Raw genomic sequence first — 17,032 nt, 5'->3', positions numbered from 1 at the left:
CATGGTAGTGTCTACCTCTGTGGAAATGTAGGGGATGGGACAGTATATTAGGGGTGCCTAATAAGCCTAGAGATCCTGAGCTTGGCCAGTCACAGAGACTAAAGGAGAAGATGGGATAGCACATTGTTTCCTAAGTGTTTGTAATCAGGTGACTGGTTTGCAAATATCAGCCATTACAGAAATAAGGGTATCAGGAAAGGGAGGAGATGTGAGGAGAGAAGATGAAGAGTTTAGATTTAGGCATGTTGACCCCGAATTTGTGGGAATGTATCCAGGAAGATAAGACTGACAGGTGGGAATGAGATTCTGGAACTTGGAAAGAATACAGTGACTGGAGCTAAGGGTTTGAAGTCTTTATGGAGGTTTTGTTTGGAGTCATAGATTTGGATGAAAGTGCTGCAGGGAAGATTTTAGAGACGGAATCAAAAGAGATTGATGATGGAACAATGGGCAAAAGAGGAAGGGCTGGAGGAGACAAAGGATGGGGCGGTAGTAACATTGGGAGGTCCAAGAGTGGACGGTATCACAGAAGCCAGGACGGGAAAGTGAGCCAGAAGTGAGGGAGGATCCTCTGCAACAGGGCAGTCTAGTCTCAGCACAGAGGAGCTTGTTGGATTGATTGATTGAGAAGCCAGTGCTCTACAGCCAGTTTTGAGAGCTTCTGGATGGTGATGGAATGGAATTCATTCAGCTGATGAGAAGTACCTTTGGGGCAGGGAAGGAGACTGAATGAAGATGAATATTTCAAAACTATAGACCATAAATGGGAAGAGTGAGGCTAGTGCAACCTGCCTAGGTCAAGTGAATGTCCTTTTTTCTCTTTCCAGCCCTCGTCTTTTTCACCCTCTTTGTTTTCTTCATTTCTTTCCTTCTGTTCTGATTTTTCCTTACCTGTTGATCAGAAAGATCTGATTGAACTGATGCGCAGCAAGAATGAGCCAGTGGAGAGGAAAATGTAACCACCTAATGGGTTCTCCTTTCCTGCTGGCTAGACAGAGCTTGATTTATCAAGACAGGGGAACTGCAAAGAGAGAAAGAGTTTAATCCACACAGAGCCAGCTGTATGGGAAACCGGAGTTTTATTACTCAAATCAGTCTCCCAGATAATTCAGGGATTGGAGTCTTTAGGGAGAAGTGTGGATAGGGAGCCAGTGAGTGATCCGGGAGTGCTGATTTGTTGACTTGAAGATGAAATCACAGGGAATCGAAGGTGCCCTCCTGTGCTGAGTCAGTTCCTGGGTGGGGGCCACAGGACTGGTTGGCAGGTCCAGGTGGAGCCACCCTGTTGTTAGAAATGCAAAAATCTGGCTGGTGCAATGGTGTACCCCTGTAATCCCAGTACCTTGGGAGGCTGGGGTTGTCAGGCCTCTGATCCCAAGCTGAGCAGTCGTAAACCCTGTGACCTGCATGTCTACATCCAGCTGGTCTGAAGCAACTGAAGAACCACAAAAGAAGTGAAATAGCCAGTTCCTGCCTTAACTGGTGACATTCTATCATTGTGATTTGTTCCTTCTCCGGCCTAACTGATCAGTTGACCGTGTGACATTCCTTCTCCTGGACAGTGAGTCTCAGGAGCTTCCCCACCAAGCACCTTGTGACCCCTGCCCCTGCCTGCAAGAGAAAATCACCTCTAACTGTAATTTTCCACTACCCACTCAAATCCTATAAAACTGCCCCACCCCTATTTCCCTTTGCTGACCCTTTTTTTTTGGACTCAGTCTGCCTGCACTCAGGTGATTAAAAAGCTTTATTTCTCACACAAAGCCTGTTTGGTGGTCTCTTCACATGGATGTGCGTAACAGGCGGGCAGATCACTTGAGTTCAAGAGTTCAAGACCAGCCTGGCCAACATGGTGAAAAACCCTGTTTCTACTAAAAATACGAAAATTAACCGGACGTGATGGCGTCCACCTGTAATCCCAGCTACTCGGGAGGTTGAGGCGCAAGAATCACGTAAACCCAGGAGGTGGACGTTGCAGTGAGCCAATTGCTCCACTGCACTCCAGCATGCGATGCAGAGTGAAACTGTCTAAAGAAAAAATTTTTTTAAATTGCAGACATCTGAAAAGACATCTCAAAAGCCAATCTTAGGTCTACAACAGTGGTCATCTGCAGGAATAATCGAGAAAGTTGCAAATCTTGTGACCTCTGGAATAACGGCTGGTGATTATTTGGAACTCAAGCCTGTGTCATCCTAATGTGGTGGCCTTTCATTCATTTTACGAGAACAGTTTAGATTTGGCAAAAAGCTGTTATTTAAACTATGAACGAAATTTCTCCCAAAGTTAGCTTGGCCCATGCCCAGGAATCGCCAAAGACAGCTAACCAGTTACCGGAAACGGGTCCCAATCCAGACCCCAAGAGAGACTTCTTGGATCTTCGGCAAGAAAGACTTTGAGGCGAGTTCATAAAATTAAAGTAACTTTTTTAAGAAAGTAAAGGAATAAAAGAATGGCTCCTCCATAGGTAGAGCAGGAACTTTGGCTGCTGGACTAAGGATATTTAGTTAATTATTGATTATGTGCTGAACAAGGGGTGGATTACTCATGAATTTACAGGGAAAGGGGTAGGCAGTTCCCGGAACTGAGGGTTCCTCCCCTTTTTAGACCATGCAGGGTAACTTCTTGATGTTGCCATGGCATGTATACACTGTCATGGAGCTGGTGGGAGTGTCTCTTAGCATGCTAATGGATTCATATTAGTGTATAATGAGGAGTAAGGATGACCACAGGTCGTTGCCATCTTTGTCTTGGTGGGTTTTGGCCGGCTTCTTTGCTGCACGCTGTTTCATCAGCAAGGTCTTCATGACTTGTATCTTGCGCTGACCTCCTATCTCATCCTGTAACTTAGAATGCCTAACTGTCCGGCCTTTGAGCCCAAGCCAAGCCATCGCATCCCCTGTGACGTGCACATATACGCCCAGATGGCCTGAAGTAACTGAAGAATCATAAAGGAAGTGAAAATGCCCTGCCACTACCTTAACTGATGACATTCCACAACAGAAGAAGTGAAAATGGCCGGTCCGGTCCTTGCCTTACGTGATGACATTGCCTTGTGAAATTCCTTTTCCTGGCTTATCCTGGCTTGAAAATCTCCCCCACTGAGCACCTTGTGACCCCCACTCCTGCCTGCCAGAGAACAACCCTGCTTTGACTGTAATTTTCCTTTACCTACCCAAATCTTATAAAACGACCCCACCCTTATCTCCCTTCACTCTTTTCGGACTCAGCCCACCTGCACCTGGGTGATTAAAAAGCTTTATTGCTCACACAAAGCCTGTTTGGTGGATGCGTATGACATAACCTCCTGGGAATGCAGCCCAGTAGGTCTCAATCTTATTTTATCCAGCCCATATTCAAAATGGAGTTGCTCTGGTTTGAATGCCTCTGATAAACCTATGGGACTAAAGACAAGATGGAGTCGGTTAGGTTAGATTTCTGTCACTGTCATAATTTCCTCAGTTATTATTTCACAGAGGGGGTTTGAGAAAGATAGAAAATGCTAGAAAGAGACAGGGTAGTCAGTGGTAGGGATCTTGAGGGGTTAAAAAAGGGTAGGGGCTGGTCCCTTTGTAGTAGGAACTGCCACCTAAGTCCACTCTTGGCAGACAGCCTGGCTCTGTCATGAGAAATCTTGGCCCATTGTCACTCCCATTGATGAAAACCCCCGCCCCCACCACTAACACCTTAACTACTGAGGGGATGTCCTCTGGCCCAGAAGGAACGCATTGGCTCTAGTTGAAGGGGTTGCGGTTTGTAAATACCATCCCCACAGTCAGCAGGCACAGAGAATGCCATTGGGCCACTCATCAGTAAGGTGTAGGGGCTTTATGTGTGGATAGATGAGAGCCATGGAGAACGTGCAGGCTGCCCCCCATTGGAATCTCAGGCTCTAAAGAAGGAGGACAACCTTTTCTGCCCTTCATCACCCCTCACAGATGAGAATCCACCCAAGAAGGAAAAAAAAAAAAATCAACTCCTCAAAGTGCTGACTAATAACATCAGTTTTGGAAAGATACTATTTTGTTTCCATTCCATCTTTGTAGTTTGAACTTTTCCTTCTGATAGTCTGTAAATATTCATCATCTCAGAACCTTTTGAATTGCAGTGGCTTTTAGTCAAAACTGAGCAAAATGTGTCATTTGAATAATAAAAACCTCATTAAAGTGAGGCAAAAGAAATTCTTTTCCTTTTGTACAAGCCAATTAAGTGTCTTTACAATTAAAAGTCAGGCACTTTATAGTTTCATATTCCGTAAGCCTGTTTTTAGTTAATAGAGGTGACAAGTTTTAGATACAGGATACATATTTTGCCTCTGGTGTTGTGCAATTAACATTAATGAAGGGTATTAAAATTTGGTGAGAGAGGAAAGGGTTTTCCCAGGTCCTCTGTGGTTTCTTGCCTCCAGGCCTGTCTTTGGTAGCAAGTTCCTTGGTTTGCTGAGGTTTGCATTTTCTTGAGAAAATGTACAGGCAATAATAAAGGTAACTAGAAGAGACGTTGTTGTTGAGAAGTATGATGTTAAAATTGCCAGTGTCCAAGCCTGTCTTAGAGGTAGGTAAACACCGCAGAAACTGTCTTTGAGGAATTTAATTTTGTTTTGTGCATAAAAGTGAATGATAAAGAGACAAAGGAAGTAATAATTACCTAACGTGGCAGGCTAGCAAGATACTGGGGCTTTACCCCTCACAAGCATGGGAGGAGTATGTTTAGTTTACTGGGGAGGACACAGGTTCATGGAGGTGAACTAACTGGCCATGAGTCAGGTAAGGAAAACAACGTGGCTGAGCTAGTTTCTCTATCCACTCCAGGGAGCTTCCGTAAGACAGAAGGTATTGTGCAGTAGCCTTGAAGTCAGGTGACCCTTTTGTTGTTTTTCTTGTTTGCGTCTTTATATTAGCTTTTCTATTTTGAGACAGGGTCTTGTTCTTCCTCAGTTGCCCAGGCCAGTGGGGTGATCACAGCTCACTGCAGCCACAAACTCCCAGGTTCAAGAGATCCTCCCACCTCAGCTTCCCAAGTAGCCAAGACTGCAGGTACATTCCACGGGCTGTTTTTTTTGTTTGTTTGTTTTAGTTTTGAGTTTTTAATTTTTGGTAGAGATGAGGTCTTGCTATGTTGTCTAGGTTGGTCTTGAACCCCTGAGCCAAAAGATGCTCCTGTCTTGGCCTCCCAACCTGCTGATATCACAGGCATGAGCCACCATACCTGGCCTATGTTAGCTATTTCTGATACTTCATTTCTGTCTTTAAATGGCAATCATAATACACATCACCTAGGGTTCTTAAATACAAAAAGCTCTTAAAAACTTCCTAACCCATAGTTAGTACTCAAAAAAGGAAAAAAAGTACTAACAGCCCTGGAAAAGTGAGCAAAATATTTCAGATGCAACCTGAAAGGAGCTCAAATGTAAGTCATCTCTTCACTTTGCCTATCTTTCCCTCTTCCCCACAAAGTTTTTAGCAATAGACCTGTCTTTCTATGAGTTATCCCTGCTACAAATTAGTAGATCCTGCTTTGATTTGAAGCAGAGTCTAATGAATATTACTAGGTAGGCTTGGTGCTTCAAAGCATTTGTACCTATCTCTTCAGAGAGTAGTTGGGCCATTGAGTGATTGTGTATTGACAACTGTAGTGGGCACCGTATGTGGAAAACAGGTGTTCTCAAACAAATACAACTGACCCCAACCACACCACGACTTTTGAGGTTTTAGGTAGGGGATAGGTGGGAAAACAGATGGGGCAACAGAATGAATAATTTCTTAAAGAGATCCAGATTACCCAATGATACAAGATTTGCATGAATACTTCAAACAACAACAGTGATTTAATACGTTTTTCTAGTTAAAATTTAATGAATGCTTTCCAGCAAGCACTTACAGAATTAATACTGGCTGGGCACGGTGGCTCATGCCTGTAATCCCAGCACACTGGGAGGCGGAGGCGGGTGGATCACGAGGTCAGGAGATCGAGACCATCCTGGCTAACACAGTGAAACCCCATCTCTACTAAAAATACAAAAACAAAATTAGCCGGGCGTGGTGGCGGTCGCCTGTAGTCCCAGCTACTCGGGAGGCTTAGGCAGGAGAATGGGGTGAACCCTGGAGGCGGAGCTTGCAGTGAGCCGAGATCATGTCACTGCACTCCAGCCTGGGTGACAGAGCGAGACTCCGTCTCAAAACACAAACAAACAAAAAGTACCAATTCTCCACAAACTCTTTTAAAAAATAGAATAGGAGGAAACACTTTCCAACTGGCTCTATGAAGCCACTGTTACTCTGACAACAGAACCAGTCGAAGATATCACAAGAAAAGGAAACTTTAGATCACTTTCTCTTATGAATAGAGATAAAACAATTTTGTACTAAATGCTAGCAAGACAAATTCAGCCACATATATAAAGAATTGTACATTATGACTAACGGGGATTTATCCAAAGAATTCAAGGTTGGTTTTATATTAAAAAGTCAGTCAATACCATAATAGTAGAATAAAAGATCCTCTCAATACACACATAAAAACACATTTTAAAAGGTCCAACACTCTGTTGTGATGAAAACTTCTAGTAAACTTGCATCAAAGTGGCATTTTCTCAACTCAATAAAGGGCATCTGCAAAAAACCCACAACTGACATCGTACTTCATGCTGAAAGATTGAGTACTGTCCCCTTAAGATCAAGAAATAAGACAAGGATATTGACTCTCACCACTTTCATTTCATATTCTGCTAGAAGTCCTAGCTAGGGCAATTGGGCAAAAAACAAAAAAGCAGAAGACTGAAAAAAAAATCCAGATTGGAAAGAAGTAAAACTATGTTTATTTGCAAATGAAATCACCTTATCTGTAGAAAATCCTAAAAATACACTTAAAAAATATTAAAACTAACAAGTTCAGCCAGGATAAAAGTAGGATAAAAGTTTAATATGCCTGAGTAAATTGTATTTCTATATACGAGCAATGAAGGCATCCCATGTTCATGGATCAGAAGATTTAATATCGTATAGCTGACCAAACTCTCCAAATTATCTATAAATTTAGTGCAATCTCTATTAAAATTTCAGTTGACTTTTTTATGGAAATTGAAAAGCTGATCCTATATTTTATATATGAATGCAAAGGAACCTGAAGAACCAAAACAAGCTTGAAAAAGAACAGCATTGGAGGCCCTCCATTTCTCAATTTCAAAACTTTCCATAAATCTTTAGTAATAAAGGCAGTGTCATACCAGCAGACGAATAGATCTATAGGTAAGAAAATAGACTTCAGAGTCCAGAAATGAATCCATGTATATGGTAAATTGATTTTCAGCAAGGATGCCAAGACAATTCAAAATAGTCTTTTCAACAGTGATGCTAGAACCACTGGGGGTCCCCATGCAAAAGAATGAAGTTAGATCACACTTGCATAAACTACACAGAAAAAAATAGCAAAAAAAAACATAATAAAAATGGGTCAGAGACTTAAGAGCTAAAACTGTACAACTCTTAGAAGCAAATATAAGAGTATATTTTTGTGATGTTGACTTAGACAATTATTTCTTAGATATAACCCCGACAGCAAAAGTGACAAAAGAAAAAAAAAAGATAAATTGGGTTTGATCCAGAATCAAAAGTGTTTGTGCTACAAATGATACCATCAAGAAAGTGTACAGATGATCTACAGAATGGGGGAAACATTTACAAACTAAATATCTAATAAGGGATTTATATCTAGAATAATGAGCTTTCACAACTCAATAGTAATAACTCAATTAAAAAATAAGCATAAAATCTAAATAGATATTCCTCCAAATGTGGTACACAAATTGCCAATGAATACATAAAAAGATGTTCAACGTCATGAGTCATTAGGGAAATGCAAATGAAATCCACAACAAGATTCCACTTCTTAGTAGGATGGCTAAAATAAAAAAGTCAGATAATAAATAGGAAGACATGGAGAGATGAAAGTTCAAATACAGTCCTGGTGGAAATGTAAAATTGTACGGCCGCACTGGAAAACAGTTTGGCCATTCTTCAAAAAGTTAAACATTGAGTTACCATATGACCCAGCCATCCCACTCCTAGACGTATCCTCAACAGAAAAGAAAACATGCATTTCCACAGCACCTTACAAATGAATGTGCATAGCAGTGATATTCTTAGTAGCCAATAAATGGAAACAATCCAAATATCCATCATTGGTGAATGGGTAAACAAAGCGCAGTATATTCATATAATGGAATATTATCTGCCCATTAAAAAGAAATGAAATATTAATAAATGCTACAACATGGATGAACCTTGCAAACATCATGCCAAGTAACAGAAGCCAATCACAAAAGACTATGTTTTGTATGGTTCCGTTTAGTATATACAATGTTCAGAATAGGCGAATCTATAGGACAGAAAGTAGATTAATGGTGTTTTGGGGATAAGAGTGTATGTAGGTAGGTAGGTAGAGGGTGGCTAGTGATTGCTAATGGGTTTTTTTTTTTTTTTTTGAGTTAAAGTGCTATAAAATTAGAATGTAGTTATGGTTGTACAATTATTTGAGTATACTGAAACAGTTGTACAGTGTACATACATAGAGTTTTTGGCATGTGAATTATATTTCAGTAAAGTTCTTTAGTTTATGCTTATTGTAGAAAAGTTGGAAAATACCAAAATCATAAACAGGAAATAGAGAAAAGTGATCCTGACTGTATAGCTAGAAATTCTCTTTGGGGGGTATGGGGTATGAATCACACATATAAAATTTAATTTCCTACTTTTTCAATTAAATTGAGAAAGTTTAGGAATCTTTGATTTAATCATTGTTTATCTACTCTGTTGCTGGATGTTAGGTTGTTTCTAGTTTATATAGAATTTTATAATTTTAGTTGATGTACCATGCATTCTTGGGCATAAACTTTTATATGAAGTTTGAATATTAGAAAAGAATTTTGGAAGCTGTATTAGTTTTCTAAAACTATTATAACAAATTAACACAGATTGAGTGGCTTGAAACAACAGAATTTTAGTCTCTTACAGTTTCAGAGAACGTCTGAAATCAAGCGGTCTACAGCGTTGGTTCCTTCTGGAGGCTCGAAGGAGCGTCTGTTCCATGCCTGTCTCCTAGCTTCTTGTGACTGCCAGCCGTCCTTGGAATTTCTTGGCTGGTGTCTAAGTCACTCTAGTCTCTACCTCTTTCCATCTTCTTCTCTGTGGGTGTTCCTTCTCTACTTCTCCTTTTTTGTAAGGATAGTCCTGTCACTGGATTTAAGGCCCACCTTAATCCAAGATGATCTTGTTTCAAGATGTGGGCTTAATCACACTTGCGAAGACCCTTTTTCCAGATAAGGTCACATTCACAGATCGCTACCATTCAACCCAACCCACTATGGAAGCAGTGGGGTGGGAGGTACCATTCAACTCACAGATTCCTACCATTCAACCCACTATGGAAGCAGTGAGGTAGGAGGTACAATTCAACTCACAGATTCCTACCATTCAACCCACTACAGAAGCAGTGGCATATCAGAAGGATGGGAGGTAGCTATGGGAATGGTCTGCCCCAGGTGCAGGCAAAACGGGGAAGCATTCTGTATAGAATGGAAAAACAACAGCAAAGCTAGCTAAAAGTTGTGCTGACAGTTCTAAACATTATCAGTGATAAAATACTTCTCCCTAGTGATATTAACTGTGCCATTTCTGCTGCCCCTGTTACATACATGCTTTACTGCTTGGAAAGAGGATTACTTGGTGAAATAATATGAACCTTTCAATTCTCATGATACATGTTTTCAACTTAATATCTAGGGTGCAACCCCCCAACTTTATACGAGGTAATACAAATATAACAGTATGAATACATATGCTAATTTGATAGAAAATATTTTAATGTTTACTAGTGTAGTTGGAGGTGTTAAGTATTGCACTGGTTATTTGTAATCTTGTTTTATAAAATTTCTAATGTCACTGTTTCTGTTAGACTCTTAGAAGACATGTGGTTCTCTCATAGGTATGTAAGAACTATTTATATAGTAAAAATATGGGGCCTCTAAATGATTGCATATATTTTTCACTTTTGTTTTACTTTTTTAGAGAGCAGAATATTTAATTTCTATGAAGAGTTTTCTTTATGTTTCTTTTATTGCATGCCAGTGTTTGTTTTTTAAAAACTTGTAACTCTCAGGCTGCGATGTGAAAACTGTCTTTCTTTTTTTTAATTTGGAGACAGAGTCTTGCTCTAATGCATGCAGTGGTATGATCATAGCTCAGTGCAGCCTCAAACTCCTGGGCTCAAGTGATCCTCCTATCTCAGCCTTCCAAGTAGGTGGGAGTACAGGCACACACCACCACACCTGGCTAATGTTCTGGTGGTGGTTGTTGAGATGGGGTCTTGCTGTGTTGCTCAGGCTGGTTTTGAATACTGGCTCAAGTGATTATCCTGTCTCCGCCTCCCAAAGTGCTGGAATTTCAGAGGTGAGCCACTGTTGCCAGCCTTCTATCTATCTATCTATCTATCTATCTATCTATCTATCTATCTATCTATCTGTCTGTCTGTCTGTATGTGTATATATATCTATGTGTGTGTGTGTGTGTGTGTATATATATTTTTTTTTCTTTGAGATGGAATCTCTCTCTGTTCCCCAGGCTGGAGTGCAGTGGCATGATCTCAGCTCACTACAACCTCCGCCTCCTGGGTTCAAGCCATTCTCCTGCCTTGGCCTCCCAAGTAGCTGGGATTACAGGCGCGTGCCACCACACTGGGCTAATTTTTTTATTTTTAGTAGAGACGAGGTTTTGCCATGTGGTTAGGCTGCTCTCGAACTCCTGACCTCGTGATTTGCCTGCCTCCGTCTCCCAAAATGCTGAGATTACAGGCGTGAGCCACCACGCCCGCCCTTATTTTTATATATCTTTCATAACCTTTCTATCTCTTTCTCTCTTTCTCTGTTTCTGTGTGTGTCTGTGTCTGATAATAAAATACATTAAATTTTATATTATGACGTGTTTTATAAGGTCTGTAGATTTGTTGATGATTTTAATGGCTGCATGTTCTATCGTGGATATATTCTAAATATAATAATTCCTCAATGGTGTATTTAGTTTACTTCTAATTTGCTGCCTTAGTTTATCACAAACACTGTGAATAGCCTTGTGTATATTTTGTTGTACAATTCTTATTGGTACATTATGATTTTTCACCAGTATATATTTACTTTTGAGAATTTAACTTTTTGATTCACATGAGAGGATTACTTTTATTGTTAACAATTTTATTATGTTTGTGAGGCCTAGGCAGGGGGATTGCTTGAGACCAGGAACTCAAGATCACCCTGGGCAACATAGCGGGAGTCCATCTCTACAAAAATAAGAAAGAAGAAATGAAGTAGCCATGCATGGTGGTGTGCCCCTGTAGTCCCAGTTACTCAGGAGGCTAAGATCGTCTGAGCCTGGGAGTTTGAGACTGCAATGAGTTATGACCACACCACTACACTCCAGCCTGGATGACAAAGCAAGATCTTGTCAGAAAAAAAAAAAAAAAAAAAAAACATTAAATATATACAAAATAAGAGAATATTATGACAGGCTTCTACTTACTTATCTCTAGGCTTCTTTATAAAACGTTCATTTAATCTGATCTCTACAAGAAATTCTGTATCTTTAAACAATATGTACCCTTCTCTTTAGACAGAGCATTTACCCCCTTGCTGTGCTTGCTTAGCACCTACGAAGTCCTGGGTCCTGTGTCAGTTGTTTTGTTTTTTCTTTGTTTGTTTGTTTATTTGTTGAGATAGAGTCATGCTCTGTTGGTCAGGCTGGAGTGCAGTGGCATGATCTCAGCTCACTGCAACCTGTCCCTCACGGGTTCAAGCGATTTTCCGGCCTCAGCCTCCTGAGTAGCTGGGATTACAGACATGCACCACCATAGCCGGCTAATTTTTTTTTTTTTGTATTTTGATAGAGATGGGGTTTCACCATGTTGGTCAGGCTGGTCTCAAACTCCTGACCTCAAATGATCCACCCGCCTCGGCCTCCCAAAGTGCTGGGATTGCAGGTGTGAGCCCCCATGCCCGGCCCTATGCCAGCCTTTTTAACAGCATAATTTCTCCTTTATTACTCATAACTATTTTAAGGGCTATTTTTATTTACAGACAAAGTGCGACTTGGATGATTAAGAAAGACGGAGTTAATCAGGTGGTTGAATCTGAGTTCCAACTAGGGTGACAACTCTTCCCGGATTGCCTGTCACTGTCCTGGTTTTCGCACTTAAAGTCCTGTGTCCTAAAAAGCCTCTCATCCTCAGCAACAAAGGACAGTTGCCCACTCCAAGCCTTGTGACATTCTAGGGTATCCTATTTCTAAATGGTTGGAATCTAGAAGACGAAGAAAGAATTTCTCATTCCTGAAGGAGCGTTGATTCTGCTTGGTGGTAGTGTTTATGTTCACCTCATGTAGAATATTTTATTTTTCAGGCCTCTTCATGTGCTTGTGTGCAACGCAGCAGCTTTTGCTCTACCGTGGAGTCTCACCAAAGACGGCCTGGAGACCACCTTTCAAGTGAATCATCTGGGGCACTTCTACCTTGTCCAGCTCCTCCAGGATGTTTTGTGCCGCTCCGCTCCTGCCCGTGTCATTGTGGTCTCCTCAGAGTCCCATCGGTGGGTTTGAATTGCATGTTTGTTCACTTATCCCCTTTCTCATACCAGCTAATATTCCCCCAAGGCTCTCATTCTGAAAATAATTTTCATTAGTCCTACTTGAGACGTGGGTGGACTCAACTTGGCTTACTTAATTTTTCCAGGTCTTTTTTGTGTGTCTGTGTGATTGTAGGGGACTGTTGAGAAAGACTGTCTAGAGCAATGAAGATTGTTTTTATGACTATACTTCAAGCTCCTCATCGATTTTGCTTAGAGATGGAATAATAATTGATGAAATCTGAATGGCGTGACCTTTATTGATTTGTAATTCAACAACTTCAACATCTTACCAAGAAGAATGTGCAGTTATTCTAGCAGGAGAAACAATGCAATTAAAGGCTGCGAGATGAAATCCAATTGTTTTATAATGAGAAATTAGGGAATTCGATGCAGACATTAGCTGTGTAATTGTGGAAAGGGAAGTACTGTAGTTAGAGCATATTAGAAATCTGGCCATGCCTCTTTTGGTTAAAATTTCAATTAAAACATCAGATGGCACTTTTTTCCCACTGCCATTAGGAGAATATTCAATTGACTGAAAAAGACATTTGAAAATTTCATCGTATTTTCAGCATATTTGTTTCTAGAGTTGGATAAACAACTGTTTGTCTAGAGAGGAATATTCCGAAAAGACAAAGGCCTTGCTGGATGAGGCTGGATTTAATATGTGTTAGGGAGATCTCTCTTTCACATTTCCTTGTTGTGTGTTTGGGGGGGAGTTTACACTCTTAGCAGAGTAGCTAGAAAAAGAAATAATGTGAAAGGGGCCCATTTTTTTTCTTCCTTCTTCTCCGTCTTAAGTCCTGAAATGTTTTAGTGACCCAGAATGAAGCTTATTTTTTTAATCATACTTCCATAAAATGTAACCCCTGGGACTTGGAAGAGAGAGACCAGCCAAGGGTTAGCTTGAAACCTTTATCACTCCCAAACACAGGGGCTTATGGTATAAGTGACACACTGCAGATAGATTTACTTTTGCCATTTTAAATTTATGATGGCTGAAATGAAAGGAAAATGCCAGTAATAATCCTCCCCCGTGTTAAAAGACATGAAACATCCAGTAATTAGGTGGTAACAAAATCTGGACAGCCTTATCTTTGCAAATCACACCAGGTTTGTGAAAGAAAGTGGAGTGGCCCTGTTAAGGGGCGAGGGAGGCTACTTGTGGGGGCAGGCAGCAGAGAGAGCTCCAGAAATAAATCTGCCAGCCCCAGTCATCCACCAGATGTGGAGGGCACCACGGGATATGTTTAAATGAGCTGGTATTTAATGGGAGATTATGTTGAATTGTCAGCTGCTCACTCTCCTTTGTAAATCTGTATCTCAAATGGTATTTTGTGTGACGTCTTTGTTCTCTCCTTAACACAGTGTAATTCATGCCTACTTTGGAGATCCGAATCTTAGCTTCATTTAAAAGATTAATTTGAAAGGAAGGGACTTGGACTCTTGAATTAGACCTATCTTAGTTTGTAGGGAGGCCTTTCTGAAGTGTGTTGTCATGCTCACTCCTGTCTGATGGCTGGCACTAGTTTTCTGCTTTCCAATTATTCTTTGCACATTGTTGTTATTACTATTATTTTTTGAGAGAGAGTCTCGCTCTGTTGCCAGGCTAGAGTGCAGTGGCGTGATCCCAGCTCACTGCAACCTCTGACTTCCAGGTTTAAGCGATTCTCCTGCCTCAACCTCCTGAGTAGCTGGGACTACAGGCATCCACCACCACACCCAGCTAATTTTTGTATTTTTAGTAGAGACAGGGTTTCACCATGTTGGCCAGGATGGTCTCGATCTCTTGACCTTATGATTCGCCCTCCTTGGCTTCCCAAAGTGCTGTGATTATCAGGCATGAGCCACCGCACCCGGCTTCTTTGCACATTATTGAAAGGTGTTTTAACAAAATGGCAATTTCCCCAGGCTGGCTTGTGTATTACCTTAGCATTGCATCCCTTGGCTCCCATGAGCGAGCGTGGTGACTTGGGGCACAGGCGGTACGTGAAAACACTTTGCTCACTACCCAAGAACCCAGGGCCCTAAACCATGCTGTAAAATGCAAGTGTTGATATATAATTACCTCCATAAACCTTGGCAGAATCTCTTCGTTGGAGTCAAGACCCCCTGTTAGGGGAAAAAATAAAGTCCTATGTTTGCAGAAAATATTACACGAGACTGCCCCAAGGCAAAATATTTATTAGCCTTCCTGTATCTTCACTGTGTTTTAGTTACTCATCTGGAATCTGAGCAACTGAATTGAGTTTCTGCATACCTAGAATACATCATAGTGAAATGAGAAGTTGACTTCCTTGCTGTGAAAAAATTTCAGATAACAGTTAAAGTAGAATGAAAAGAGCAGAGTGCTGGTTGAACAACCCTCAATGGCTGCAGCTGGATTGAGTGCCAAATTGCCCTCTCCCACCCCTCACACAAAATCACACAATGACACACACACACAGACATAGACACACAAACACACGGAGTTTCTGAGCTTCTGTGTAGATAGAATCCAGCCTAATTATTTTAGGCGGGAATTTAAAAAATCCTCAATAAAATTGGGCTTGATGGCACATGCCTATAATCCCATCTAGTAAGAGGGTGAGGTGGGAGGATGGCCTGAGGCCGGGAGTTTGAGGTTGCAGTAAGCTTTGATCATGTCACTGCATTCCAGCCTGGGTGACAGAGTGAGACCCCATCTCTAAAATAAAAATTAAAAATTATTAGTTAAAAAAATGCAGTATAGGCCAGGCACAGTGGCTGATACCTGTAATCCAGCACTCCGGAGTTTGAGATCAGCCTGGCCAGCATGGCGAAACCCCATCTCTACTAAAAATACACAATTTAGCCAGTTGTGGTGGTGGACGCCTATAATCCCAGCTATTTGGGAGGCTGAGGCAGAAGAATTGCTTGAACGTGAGAGGCGGAGACTGCAGTGAGTAGAGATTGTACCAGTGCAGATTGCACCAGTGGAGGGAGATTGTCATCAGCCTAGGTGATAGAGCAAGACCCTGTCTCAAAAAAAAAAAAAACCCCAAAAGCAAAACCCTCACCGTGTATATACAAGAGTTGCGGGGGGGGAAGGGGGGCCCTTACAAAGCAAGTGTTACTGTCCACAGAGCAAATGTCAATATTTTAATGTACTAGTAAGGGAGAATTCTATTAAGACGTAATTGTTTGGCTTTGTCAGTTTGTCAACTTGAAAATAGAGTCGGCAGCATCTGAAGAGTTGTTTTACTACCTATGGAGCTGAGAGGTGAACATAGTCGTTTTTCAGGAAGCCTTTTTTGGCTCAGAGAGATCAGAAGCCGGCCCACACTTGCCACTTCCTGGAGGACTGTCAGTGCTAGCTAATGAGAGTGTAAAAGTAGGATATCTGCCCAGGAGACGGTGGGGAAGGAAATCGGGGTCAACCTTATAGGGAAGGGCTGTTTGCAGAGAGAGTGCCCGATATGTAGCAGCTGCTACTTCTCCATCTTGAAACTGTCCTTCCTGGTTCTCATTTTTCATCATGGGATTTTTTTGTCTTATTTCTAGGTTAGGAATCAAGAAGAAATGACTTTCTCCTCTTAGGCATTTAATTTACTCAGTGTTCCCTAGTCATGAGATACTTCTGTGTTATCCTTAAATACCTAAGTGGGGATCTTATTCTTAACAGTAGAAAATCACTGTGTGTGATGATGGTGTATACCTGTAATACCAGCCACTCAGGAAGCTGAGACGGGAGGATCCCTTGAGCTCAAGAGTTGAGATTAGCATAGGCAGCAAAGCAAGACCTTGTCTCTAAAAAAATAAGCAAAAACCAAAAGCCCTAAACATTAGGAAGTTCCACATGTAAACATTAATGGAAAACATAGAAGAGTTGAACCTAGTGGTAAATTTTACCTTTAGGGCAAGGCTTGAAGCAAGGGAAACTGTCAAATTCTCATCATGGGATTTGCGTTCCTTTGTTTTTTATTACAGACTTGGTCCTTGGATTGAAATTCCAAACCCATGACCAAACTTTAATTGTCTAATTCTGTGTTGAGTCCTTACTATGTGTCAGGCACTGTAGTAAGCAACACTCAAGAGTCTTACAGTCTACTTTCCATTAATTCACAGTCTAGTTTTGGAATCACGTGATCAGTTGACTTACAGTCTGGCGTGGTGATGACAGAGGAGCAATGTACAGACAGAACAGAAAGATGGCATAGCGAGCCATTTCACCGATCTTGGAAGGCCAGGAGTGTCACTGAATGCTAGGAATGGTGTCATGACCTGGGTCCTGAAGAGTGGATACTTAATATCCATGGGGGGCCGGGCGCGGTGGCTCAAGCCTGTAATCCCAGCACTTTGGGAGGCCGAGACGGGCGGATCACGAGGTCAGGAGATCGAGACCATCC

At 41.4% G+C, this 17,032-nt stretch overlaps 1 protein-coding gene across 2 annotated transcripts in view; it reads left to right on the top strand.

The window, feature by feature from the left end:
• The window catches only part of WWOX (WW domain containing oxidoreductase), a 486,572-nt gene that overhangs the window by 320,422 nt on the left and 149,118 nt on the right, over nt 1-17,032 (top strand). For both annotated transcript variants that reach the window (XM_017868656.1, XM_017868654.1), the window contains exon 7: nt 12,441-12,626. In XM_017868656.1, coding sequence (XP_017724145.1) covers nt 12,441-12,626 — 186 coding nt within the window. The remainder of the gene's footprint in view (nt 1-12,440; nt 12,627-17,032) is intronic.

This window comes from Rhinopithecus bieti, unplaced genomic scaffold (genome assembly GCF_001698545.2).
Source record: "Rhinopithecus bieti isolate Rb0 unplaced genomic scaffold, ASM169854v2 scaffold_2574, whole genome shotgun sequence".
Taxonomy (NCBI): Eukaryota; Metazoa; Chordata; class Mammalia; order Primates; family Cercopithecidae; genus Rhinopithecus; species Rhinopithecus bieti.
This window is presented reverse-complemented; position numbering and strand designations above follow the sequence as displayed.